The sequence below is a fragment of the Mobula hypostoma genome, chromosome 3 (assembly GCF_963921235.1).
Source record: "Mobula hypostoma chromosome 3, sMobHyp1.1, whole genome shotgun sequence".
NCBI classification, from domain to species: domain Eukaryota; kingdom Metazoa; phylum Chordata; class Chondrichthyes; order Myliobatiformes; family Myliobatidae; genus Mobula; species Mobula hypostoma.
This window is the reverse complement of record NC_086099.1, coordinates 59154729-59167891: the sequence shown is the minus strand read 5'-3', so window position 1 is coordinate 59167891 and position 13163 is coordinate 59154729. Positions and strand designations below refer to the sequence as shown.

General features: G+C 41.7%; 1 protein-coding gene across 1 annotated transcript in view; it reads right to left on the bottom strand.

Moving 5' to 3' along the window:
- LOC134343698 (uncharacterized) overlaps window positions 1-13163 on the bottom strand; it is a 60589-nt gene that overhangs the window by 37796 nt on the left and 9630 nt on the right. Inside the window, exons 5-8 of the mRNA XM_063042452.1 lie at window positions 11736-11824; window positions 7922-8084; window positions 6959-7042; window positions 4095-4159 (exon numbers count right to left, since the gene is read on the bottom strand). Coding sequence (XP_062898522.1) covers window positions 4095-4159; window positions 6959-7042; window positions 7922-8084; window positions 11736-11824 — 401 coding nt within the window. The remainder of the gene's footprint in view (window positions 1-4094; window positions 4160-6958; window positions 7043-7921; window positions 8085-11735; window positions 11825-13163) is intronic.

Below are 13163 nucleotides of genomic sequence, written 5' to 3'. Positions count from 1 at the left end.
ATAAAATAATTTAATAAGGATACTAAATAGAACAAAAGTATAAAATATTGGCAGACTATTGACCTTGAATGCCATCTAATGGAGATAAATTGTTGACTGTCCCAGTGCTGTGAATGAATTTTCATGGCTGTTTCAGTACAAACTAAATGCAACTCCAATGGGCAGCACTTAAGAATTTTTGTAGTTCAGACCATAACCCAGCTATGCCAGATCTCATTGACTTCACAAGCAGAGCAGAAGATGAAGCAATTACTATGCAGTTTTCCGGATGTGTACCGGGCAGAGCCCCGGCCCCACGTCGGTTACTCAGACCACATCTCTGTTATGCTAATCCCAGCATACAGACCGCTCGTCAGGCACTCCAGACCAGTTCAGAAGCAGGTGAAAACCTGGCCAGCAGGAGCCATCTCTGCTCTCCAAGACTGCTTTGAGCTCACTGACTGGCACATGTACAGGGAGGCTGTAACCGATGGCGACTCTACCAACTTAGAGGAGTACACGGCATCAGTGATTAGCTACATCAGCAAGTGCATCGATGATGTCACTGTGTCCAAGACCATCACTACACGTGCTAACCAGAAGCCATGGATGACCGCAGAGGTGCGTGCGCTGCTGAGGACCCGTTACTCCGCCTTCAGAGCAGGTGACAAGGCAGCCCTAACAACAGTGAGGGCCAAACTGTCCCGGGCCATCAGAGAGGCAAAGTGTGCCCACACCCAGTGAATCCACAGCCATTTCCAGGACAGCGGTGACACGCGGCGCATGTGGAAGGGCGTTCAGGACATCACCAACTACAGGACAACACCACCTGCTTATGCTGGTGATGCCTCCCTCCCAGATGCATTTAACAACTTCTACGCTCGTTTTGAGGCGGAAAATGACGTGGCGGCAAGGAAGACCACCCCTCCTCCAAATGACCAGGTGCTGTGTCTTACCGTGGCCAATGTGAGGAGAACCCTGTGCAGGGTCAACCCACGGAAGGCTGCTGGACCAGACAATATTCCTGGCAGAGTGCTTAGTGGATGTGCAGACCAGCTAGCTGAGATTCTCACTGACATCGTCAACATCTCCCTGAGCAGCACCGTCGTTCCTACGTGCTTCAAGGCCGCCATCATCATCCCCGGGCCGAAGAAGTCTTCAGTGTCCTGCTTCAACGACGACCGTCCCTTTGCACTCACATCCATCATCATGAAGTGTTTTGAAAGGCTCGTCATGAGGCACATCAAGACTCTGCTGCCCCCCTCACTGGACCCCCTGCAGTTCGCGTACCGTCCCAACCGTTCAACAGACAACGCCATTGCCAACACCCTCCACATGGCCCTAACCCACCTGAACAAAAAAGACTCGTACGTTCGAATGCTGTTCATAGACTTCAGTTCAGCATTCAACACAATCATTCCTCAGAAACTGATTGGAAAGCTGAGCCTACTGGGCCTGAACACCTCCCTCTGCAACTGGATCCTAGACTTCCTGACCGGGAGACCTCAGTCAGTCCAGATTGGGAGCAGTATCTCCAACACCGTCACAGTGAGCACAGGGGCCCCCCGGGGCTGTGTGCTCAGTCCACTGCTGTTCACTCTGCTGACCCACGACTGTGCTGCAACACACAGCTCGAACCACATCATCAAGTTCGCCGATGACACAACCGTGGTGGGTCTCATCGGCAAGAACAATGAGTCAGCATACAGAGGGGAGGTGCAGTGGCTAACGGACTGGGGCAGAGTCAACAACCTGTCTCTGAATGTGAACAGAACAAAAGAGATGGTTGTTGACTTCAGGAGGGCACAGAGTGACCACTCTCCACTGAACATCGACGACTCCTCCGTAGAGATAATTAAGGGCACCAAATTTCTTGGTGTTCACCTGGCGGAGAATCTCACCTGGTCCCTCAACACCAGCTCCATAGCAAAGAAAGCCCAGCAGCATCTCTACTTTCTGTGATGGCTGAGAAAAGTCCATCTCCCACCCCCCATCCTCACCTCATTTTACAGAGGTTGTATTGAGAGCATCCTGAGCAGCTGCATCACTGCCTGGTTCAGAAATTGCACCATCTCGGATCGCAAGACCCTGCAGCGGATAGTGAGGTCAGCTGCGAAGATCATCGGGGTCTCTCTTCCCGCCATTACAGACATTTACACCACACGCTGCATCCGCAAAGCAAACAGCATTATGAAGGATCCCACGCAGCCCTCATACAAACTCTTCTCCCTCCTGCCATCTGGCAAAAGGCACCGAAGCATTCGGGCTCTCACGACCAGACTATGTAATAGTTTCTTCCCCCAAGCCATCAGACTCCTCAATACCCAGAGCCTGGACTGACACCAACCTACTGCCCTCTACTGTGCATATTCTCTTGTTTATTGTTTATTGTAATGCCTGCACTATTTTGTGCACTTTATGCAGTCCTGGGTAGGTCTGTAGTCTAGTGTAGTTTTTGTGTTGTTTTACGTAGTTCAGTGTAGTTTTTGTGTTGTTTCATGTAGCACCATGGTCCCAAAAAATGTTGTCTCATTTTTACTGTGTACTGTACCAGAAGTTATGGTTGAAATGACAATAAGAAGTGACTTGACTTATTGTACCAGATTATTCATCCACACAACTCCTCAGACTAAAGCAGTTTGCACAACACAAACCTGTTTCAGGCCTTAACAAGAAATTTAAATTTCCCTCAGGAAATTCTGTTTTGGAGTCCAAGTTAGTTGAGTAGGTTGATGGCAAAAATTTTAATTTATTTGGCATCTTTCACATAGAAGGAACATTCCTGAGGCTGGGCCACATGAAGTAATTTAAAGGTAGATGGCCAAAGGCTTGTTTAAGGAGGCAGATTCCACAGAGCATTCAAAGAGAGTAGGATCGATAGAGGGGCCTGGAGATTTTAACAGATAATTCCAATTCCAATCCCCCAATGCACCATTAAGCTGGGTGCCAACTACCGTAAAACAAGACTGAGATAGAGAGAGAGAGAGAGAGAGAGAGAGAGAGAGAGAGAGGCCTAGAGATTTTGACAGATAATTCCAATGCTCAAGAGCTGATCACTTAAAACTGAGTTAAATAAATTTATCAGGCAAGAAGCCTTGCTTTCAATCCTGGAATTATCTTGAATGAGCATTGGAATTATCTGTCAAAATCTCCAGGCCCCTCTACCGATCTTACTCTTTGAATCCTCTGTGGAATCTGCCTCTTTATACGAGCCTTTGGCCAGTCTTCATAGACAGATCAGAAGTGGAGAGAGTGAGTAGCTTCAAGTTCCTGGGTGTCAAGATCTCTGAGGAGCTAACCTGGTCCCAACATATCGATGCAGTTATACAGGCTGCATCACTGTCTGGTATGGAGGGGTTACTACACAGGACTGAAAGAAGCTGCAGAGGGTTGTAAATTTAGTCGGCTCCATCTTGGATACTAGCCTACAAAGTACCCAAAACATTGTCAAGGAGCAGTTTCTCAGAAAAGTAGTGCCCATTATTAAGGACCTCCAGCACCCAGGCCATGCCCTTTTCTCACTGTTACCATCAGGTAGGAGGTACAGGAGCCTGAAGGCACACACTCAGCGATTCAGGAACAGCTTCTTCCCCTCTGCTATCCAATTCCCAAATGGACATTGAACCTGTGAACACTAGATTATTTTTTAACATACAATTATTTCTGTTTTTTGCGTGATTTTAATCTAATATACGTATACTGTAAATTGATGTACTTACTTATTTTTTTTTCTTTCTTCTATATTATGTACTGCATTGAACTGCTGCTGCTCAGTTAACAAATTTCACAACACATGCCAGTGATAATAAACCGGATTCTGATTCTGAGTAGGTAGTAACAGAGTTTCTCATGGTAACAGAAAGAGAGGAGAAAGGCTGATGAGGCTTGAAAGCAAGGTGAAAGTTTAATATTTAATCTGCTATTTAATTGGAAGATGATTTACATCAACAAGCAAAGGAATAGGGGGCAAATGGAATGAAATGTGATGAGAACTAAATATGAAATGCTTTCTCAGCATATTCAGTGCTATTAATGATATGATCTCGAAAGCTTGCTGTCTATGAAATTTCTGGTCTGAGTGTATAAAATTTAATGTAATTAAAATCTTACAGTACCCCAGTAAGTCTGTGATCACACTATAGCGCTGTTCAAGAAGTCGAGCGAATATCGATTCAAAATCCTGAAAGTTAAATAAATATTGATATAAGAAACAACAAAAAATACTTATTACATAATTTGGCTTATTTTATATGTCTGTGCATTATCTTGTTCATAGCCTTGTCAACCAGCTGTAAATCTTAAAATTACCAATTCTTTTCTTATAAGTTACCCTTTTCTTATAAAACTGCATGTTAATGTTATTGAAATTCTAGATCAATATATCTTAATCTGGTTTCTTGGGAGAATGAAATAATGTTTCATTCAAGAAACTGATGAAGGTCTCAGCCTAAAACGTTAACTGTTTATTCATTTCCATAAATGCTGCCTGACCTGCTGAGTCCCTCCAGTATTCTGTGTGTGTTGCTCTGGATTTCAGCATCTGTAGAATCTTTTATTCATTCAAAGAATCCCATAGAAATGTGAAAGCAAAAATAAAATATGGCAGGTGCTAGAAATCTAATTTTTTTTAATATAAAAGTGTTGGAAATATGCAGCAGATCAATTAACGTCTATAGAGGGAGAAACACAGAGTTGACATTTCAGGTCAATGACCTTCCACCGGAACTGAGAAGTGAATTGTACAAATGCTGAATACCAGGTATAGCAATGATTTATATCTACTGATTTATTTAGTGATAAAGCATGAAATAGGCCCTTCCAGACCTTTGAGCTGCACTGCCCAGCAACCCCAGCCAACCCCGATTTAATCCTAATTCAATCCCGAGACAATTTACCCTGCATGTCTTTGGACTGTGGGAGGAAACCAAAGGACCTGGAGAAAACCCATGCAAATCAATCAAACAGATTCAAGTGCATTTTTTATCAGATTAAAAAATTATAGTCCAATAAAACATGTTTAAAATATAAAATGTAGTTATATTGAAAATGTTTTGATATTATAGGAATATTTCTGACTTTGACTACTATTGCATGATTCTTGATGCTTGTTCCCAAGTGGCAAGTTTCAATTACATCAACTTACACTCAGAGGCCACTTTATGAGTTACCTCCTCTGTGTTTGTGGTCTCTGCTTCTGGATCCACTTCAAGGTTCCACATGTGCATTCAGAGATGCTGTTCTGCACACCAATGTTCTAACACATGGTTATTTGAGTTACTGTCACCTTTTTGTCAGCTTGAACCAGTCTGGCTATTCTCATCTGACCTCTCTCATTAACAAAATGTTTTTACCCATAGAACTGCAACTCACTGGATGTGTTTTGTTTCTTGCATCATTCTCTAAGAACTCTAGACCTAGAGACTGTTGTGTATGAAAATCCCAGCTATTTCTCATATACACAAACCACTGGTCTACCACTAACAATCATTCCATAGTCAAAATCACTTAGCTGACACTTCTTCCCCATTCTGATGTTTGGTCTGAAAAACAACTGAATGTCTTAACCATGTCTGCATACTTTTATGCATTGAGTTGCTGCCACATGCTTGGCTGATGAGATATTTGCAGTAATGAGCAGGTGTACAGGTGTACCTCTCAAAGTGGACACTGAGTGTAAACCGTAATCTGTTTAATGTAACCTTGATTTCATTAATTCAGACTTAGAACAAGGTGCTTTCAAAGTTATGTCCCAATCTGATATGATACAAATGTTGTGTGGACTTGTATTTAAGCAATGAATTCTACTGACAGGCAGCATGTCAAACAAAAGTAATTAAGTGCAGAAATGTCAGTTAAGCATGCCTTCTGGTATTAGATTTCAACCCTGGGGAAAAGATACTGTCTCTCTATCAATGCCTTTCATAATCTTATACACTCAATCACTCTGCCTCTGCTCTCCAGAGAAAGCAACTTAATTTAATCCAGATAATCCAGGTAATTTATGTACATCACAAACAGCAGAAGTCCCAGTACAGATCTCTGCAGAACATCAACAACAGGAATTCTGCAGATGCTGGAAATTCAAGCAACACACATCAAAGTTGCTGGTGAACGCAGCAGGCCAAGCAGCATCTATAGGAAGAGGCGCGGTCGACGTTTCAGGCCGAGACCCTTCGTCAGGACTAACTGAAGGAATTAATCCTTCCTTCAGTTAGTCCTGACGAAGGGTCTCGGCCTGAAACGTCGACCGCGCCTCTTCCTATAGATGCTGCTTGGCCTGCTGCGTTCACCAGCAACTTTGATGTGTGTTGTCTGCAGAACATCACTGATCACAGACCTCCAGCTAGAATAAGTCCTTTTGACCACCACCCCCTCTCTTCTGAATCCAAAGGTCCAACTCACCATTAATCCCATGCAGTTTAATCTTCTGGATGAGTCTTCCATGACAAACCTTATTAAACACCTTACTAAAATCCATGCAGATAACATCCACAGTCCTACCATCATCAATCACCTTCATCATCTCATCAAAAAGCTCAATCAAGTTAGTAAGACTTGACTTGCCCCGCACAAAGCCATGACTCTTCCCAATTAGGCCATGGTTTTCCAAATGCTCATAAATCCTATATAATTAGCAATTGTGAGACTATTGGTGAAAATATAATGTAGAAATAATATTTGGTTGACAAAAAAATGCATTGGTTATGCATTATAAAAATGGATGTGGAAAACAGAGATTCCTTTAAGTTGGTGAATATTTAGGTTGGTTGTTAGAAGTCTCCAACAAACCGGACCATATCTATTTAGCTACAACAACATGAAGTACCTTTTTAGTCAGCTATCAATACAGTGTATATATTTGAGAACATTGCAAGAGTTCATTCAGTAAGATCATTCACAGATGGATTCCGACACTGACGTATTGCTTTTGCGTCATTGCCAAGCTTCTGGTAACCATAGCTCACCAACGGACACACACCTCCTTGCCGATCAGCAGGAGCTCTGCATTTGTCCTGCACAAAATTGTAGAGGGTCTCGATGTGTTGGTTAAGAGTGCTGCATCCTGGAAAATAACATAGAAAATGTCAAAAGGTTCACCAACTACTTATTAAATTTTGAATTCACAATATTATTTTAAAATGATTCCTCCATTGGGAAGCAGACTTTAAACTGGTAAACTGTGTAATGTCAAAATATTAAAGTAAAAGCATATTAGGGTATTAAGGGAAGCGACATTTGAAAGTCCAGAAAATCATCCATTCTGATACTACCAAACTCACAACTGTGCTGGATTATCAGAGCTTTATTGGCACAGATGCATTTTTTTTGAGAAAATAGTTTCATAGATTCTGCAGAGTTAGTGTGTAAAAGCTTTAGAGTAAATATATCAAGTCTGGGAAAGATTGAAGTTTTCATGGGAAATCTTTAACACAAGTGCAGAAATATACAAAATTAATTTCAATCAGTAATTGCAATGAATTGAATTTGAAGTATCTGATATTTTGATTATTTAATTTATGCTTCTGTATATTTCTACTTACTGAAAAGTTATTTCAATAAAGTACTTCGGTAACTTGTTAAGAATTGATGACAGAATGGTGCAACCAATGAGATGAATTTCCACAGATGTTATCAATAGAGATGTGGACATGCAAATTATAATGGGTTAAAGAAGTGATATAGATGTGTGGCAAAGACATGTGAATGCAAAAGTACAGGGAGAGCCTTAAATGGCCATAGAATGAAATGTATATAGAAAAGAATATCAGATGTAAAAGAAGAGGAGTAAGGCATTCGGCCCTTGTACCTACTCCACTATTCAATAAGGTCATTGCCACTTTGCTAAAGTTATCCTTATATCACTTAATTCCACTACGAGCAAAATATATCCATCATGGTTATAAGGACACTGAAGTTAAGTACTTGACGCAAGGAATCTTACCCCAAACAAATCGCCCTCCTCAATTTCATTCAGAGTTTCAGTGAAGTGATTTTGACTTCTTGAAAGGCCATCACTTGACTGAGCTAATAGTTTACCAGTAACGACAAAATAGCAGGCTTCAGGCTGGTGACCTTTTCGTACCACAGTTGTTTTGGCCTCATATCTAAATGGAATAGAAATCACACAGTCAATTCTTAATTACATGCTTGAATATTTATTCCCTCCCCTTTCAAACAGTAAGTCAGAGTCCATGAGAAAAATGTAGTCAGCGTAATGCCATGAGAATCAGTAGGTCATTTGACACCTTGAATATGCCCTTTAATTCAAAAAGCTGATCGATCTTTCCTCGAGTCCACTTATCTATTCTTTACCCATAAATTATTGAGTCCCTTGCCAATTAAATGTCTATCTTAGTTTTGAATATATTCAAGGATTCAGCCTCCAGAGTTTTCTGAAGCAAGGTGATCCAGTGAGAGAAGAAATCCTTCCTCATTTCAATCTTTATGTGGGTGTGCCATTACCCCAAGACAATGCTTCTGGCACTAGTCTCTCCCATGAAGGCTAGCAACCTTCCTGCTAAGCACCCCCATCAAGAGTCTGATATGTTTCAGTAAGATTGCTGTTCATTGTCCTGAACTCCAGTCAGTACAGACCCTAACCGTTTAACCTTTCCTCATAAGACAATCATTCCATATCCAGGATCATCCTGGTGAACTTTCTCTGAACAGCCTTCCATGCCAATATTCCTTTCTTTAAATAGAGGAGCAAAACTGTTTATGATACTCAAATGTGGCCTCAGGATCACCTTATCCATTTTGTGAAGACTTCCCTGCTTCTATACTTCATCCCTCTTGAAATAAAAATCAACATGTCATTAGTATGTCCGTTTTAAAGCATTCCCAATTTACATAATAATCTGCTGCTGCATTTTTTGCAAATCATCAGTCATTAAGCAGAGCTACTTTCTGAACCTGAAATGGAGACTTAACCCATTAGATAATGGAACAGGAAGATTAAGGGTGGACTTTTCAAAAGTAACAAAGATCATGGTTTTGGTGTTGTTGCTCTGCATGAAACTTCAGTATGAAATTTGTCTTTGAAACACCTGATTTTGAGTGCTATGAGTGGTTGGAACTCCTAAATGCTGCCGGGGTCATGTGGGGCATCTTGACACGGGACTCAATATTGTGTGGGTGTGAATGATGTATAGTCAGCATGTATCAAAAGACAGATCACGTTAACACTCACGTAACACTACCATTAACCATTTTGAAACTTATTCTGTCTCAAGGCCATTCTCAACTTTGCAAAGATGAACACATGCAGGGATTTTTAAATGTATGCATTTAGCAGGCTACTCAACCTGGGGCGATGTGAGATGAGGTCTGTGGGACAGTTGTTGTAACTCTGTCAGGGCACTGGAGCAGGGATCCGATCACAGACCCAGTGCTGTGCACACAGTGATATTAATTGAGTAAGAAATCCCGAGGTGCAAACCAAGTCAGTGTCAAAGGTCAGGCAGAGATCAAAACATCCAGAGAAATCCAAAAACCAGAAACAGGAAACAGGCAGAGTCAATATTCAGATAGACAGGGTACAGATACAAATGCCAGAACAGCTCAGGAAAATTCACTGGCACAATCTGGCAACAAATAGGGGAACACACAGGACTGAAATACACTGAGCAATAAACAGAGGGGCAGATGATAGGTGGAGCACAATGAGACACAGGGGGCAACAAAACAGGTAATAATGAGAAACAGATGAGAGGTGGAGTACACAGTAATATAGGGGCCGTAGTAGAGCAGGAGCGGGGACAGGGGCACATGGCAATATAAAACCACAGACTGACAGCTAGGGGAAAACACACAAAAAGACAGAGTTCAACTGGAGTTACCGATAAACTCTGGATTATATCAATGAATTCAGCCCAAAGATAGATTTAAAGCTGATCTCTATGTGACAGAAACTCACTGGATAAGATCCCTTTATGCTAAAGGAGGGAACTACTACTGCAGATTTTTGACAAAAAAAATTGTGCATATCGCCAATTGCACAATATGGGGGTGATTTATCATTCACCCAGTGTGAACAAACCAAAAGAGCTGGTCATTGACTTCAGAAAGGGGGGACAGTGCACATGTTCCTGACTACATCGACAGTGCTGGGGCTGAGAACCTCAAGTTCCGAGATGTGACCATCACTAACAGCCTGTCCAGGTCAAATCATGATGTCGTGGCCAAGAAAGCTCAACAACACCTCTACTGCCCGGGGAGTGTGAAGAAATGTGACGCGTTGCCATAGACTCTTACCAGTTTTTAATGATGCACCACAGAAAACATTCCATCTGGATGCATAATGGTTTGGTATGGCAGCTGTCCGGCACACGGCCGCAAGAAATTGCAGAGGGTTGTGGGCACAGTTCAACAGGAGCCAGCCTCCCCTCAATAGACTCCATATTCCTCATTGCCTCAATAAAGTAGCCAGCATAATCAAAGACGCCACCCACCCTGAACATTCTCTCCTCTCCCTTCTCCCATCAGGCCGGCAATACAAAACCCCGAAAGCATATGGCATTTAGGCATCCATTTAGGCGAGACCATGGATCTGCACCTGGAAAGTCTTCACTCTCCAGGTCGCAGGTCTGGGCAAGGTTGTATGGAAGACCGGCAGTTGCCCATGCTGCAAATCTCCCCTCTCCACAACACCAAGGGCATTAGGATCCATACAGCTTGGCACCAATGTCATCACAGAGCAATGTGTGATTAAGTGCCTTGCTCAAGGACACAACACGTTGCCTCGGCTGGGGCTTGAACTCACGACCTTCAGGTCGCTAGTCCAATGCCTCAACCACTTGGCCACGTGCCAAGCATATGGCACCAGGCTCAAAAACAGCTTCTCTCCCACTGTCACCAGACTCGAACTGACCGCTTGTATGATAAAATGGACTCTTCGCCTCACAATCTACCTTATTATGATCTTGTACTTTACTATTTACTTGCACTGAACACTTCAGGTTGCTTTTGCATGTTATTCTGCATTGTTATTATTTTACTTTATTCTAGCTCAAAGCACTGCATAATGATTTGATCTGTATAAACAGTATGCAAGACAAGTTTCCCACTTTATCTAAATGCATGCAAAAATAAACCAATACCAAATATAAACAAGAGAAATTCTGCAGATGCTGGAAATCCAGAGCAACACACACAGAATGCTGGAAGAACTCAGCAGATCAGACAGCATCTATGGAAATGAATAAACAGTCGACATTTCGGGCAGACTGAGAAGGAATGGGGGTAGATGCCAGAATAAAAAATGAGGGGAGGGTTGCTAGCTGGAAGATGATAGGTGAATCCAAGTGGGTGGGAAAGGTCAAGGGCTGGACAAGAGGGAATCTGATAGGAGAGGAGAGTGGACCATAAAAGAAAGGGGAGGAAGAGGGGATCCGGGAGAAGTGATAGGCAGGTGAGAAGAGGTAAAAGGTCACAGTTGGGTTAGAGGCCACCCAAATAGAGTATAAGGTGTGCTTCTCCACTCTGAGGGTGGCCTCCTCTTGGTACAAGAGGAGGCCATGGACAACATGTCTGAATGGAACCAAATATGTCCTGGATAATTAGCACAAAATTCAATGTTCCTCGAAGTTGTTAAGAGCATAATTGTAAAACGAAAACAGGTCATATTTCAATCTTGATTCATTTAAACTTTGCTTTACCAATAAATGATTGTGATAATTCAGTGGTAAACAATCAATAAAGCTGGCAGACTTATTGTTAAATAAGCTCCAGCATGTCTCTGTAAGCCTGTCACTTACTGTTGGTAGACAGCAGCTTGGCATATCTCCAATTGCACAATATGGGGCATGGCTTGAAATGCTTGATTCTTGTGTAGAAGTGTCTGTATCTTTAATGAAAATGATCAATAAATTTTAATTACATAGGAAAATATATTTCCATTCTACCATATTTTCACCCTGATATTTGAATCAATTTATAGATTATAGAACAGTACAGCATGGATGTGCCATTCGGCCAACAATGTCATGCCAATCTCAATGCCAATTTATACTAAATGCCCTCCCCCTGCCATCATCCATACCCCTCATTCCCCTCATATTCATGTATCCATCTAAAAGCCTCTAAAACTCCACCATGTTGCCCATTTCCACTGCTACCTCTGGTTACCCATTCCAGGTACTGACCATTCTCTGCATTAAAAACTTGCCTCTCATGTTGCCTTTATACTTCCCCCCCCCCCCCACTTTAAAAGTATGTCCTCTGGTGTTTGACATTTCTATCCTGAGAAAAAGATTCTGACTATCTACCCTGTCTATGCCTCTCATTATTTTGAAATAAACCTCCATTATGTCTCCCCTTAGCCTCCAACGCTTTGGAGAACAAATCATGTCTGTCCAGTCCTTCCATATATCTCATACCCACTAATACAAAATTAATTTTCCCTTCCCTTTAAATTTCTCATCCCATCCTCTAATCAAATCAGTGGATATGTTGATTTTTATGCTACAGTTGATTTTCCATAAATTAATTTCTTCTGATTTTAATACACATTTTCTTCAGTTAAGGGATAACCGATTCTCTGACTTTAATTATGCCACCTTCCATCATAAATCTCATGGCTCACTGGGAGGCAATTTCCTCCAAGAAGCTGAGGTTTCAAATCCCACACAGGAATGGAATTCAAACTCTGGCCACTTCACTGCCATACTGCAGGAAATCTGCCGTCATTCAACTGAGAGGTTAAATTGAATTTCTTTCTCTCTCAGTTGGATCTAAGAAATCCTATTCTACTGTTCCAAAGAAAGAGGTGGAGGAGTTATCCTTAGAATTCAAGCCCAAATGTCATACTCCCTCAGCACCAGAGATGATCAGAGAATTACCTGATCATTTTTGTTTTTTTCGGGAAGTCCATTATGTGCAAGTAATCTTTTTTATGTTTCCTATATTACTGCAGAAGACCACACTACAAAGAGCACTTTATCAGATGTAGTACATTTGGTCTTAACCTAATATTTTGACAAAGTGTCATTAAATGCAGCTTTAGATTCACAGATTTGACAGGACAATCAGAAATGCAGCGACAGTTCTCAAACATGCAAGAAAGCTGCAAATTCTATTTCCTATCCAAATCTCTGCGTTTCTCCATCCTGTACCGGATTAATAATAACTTTATGTCTCCTTAAACACAACACAATAGTGACAATAAAGCGAATATAAATGTTTAA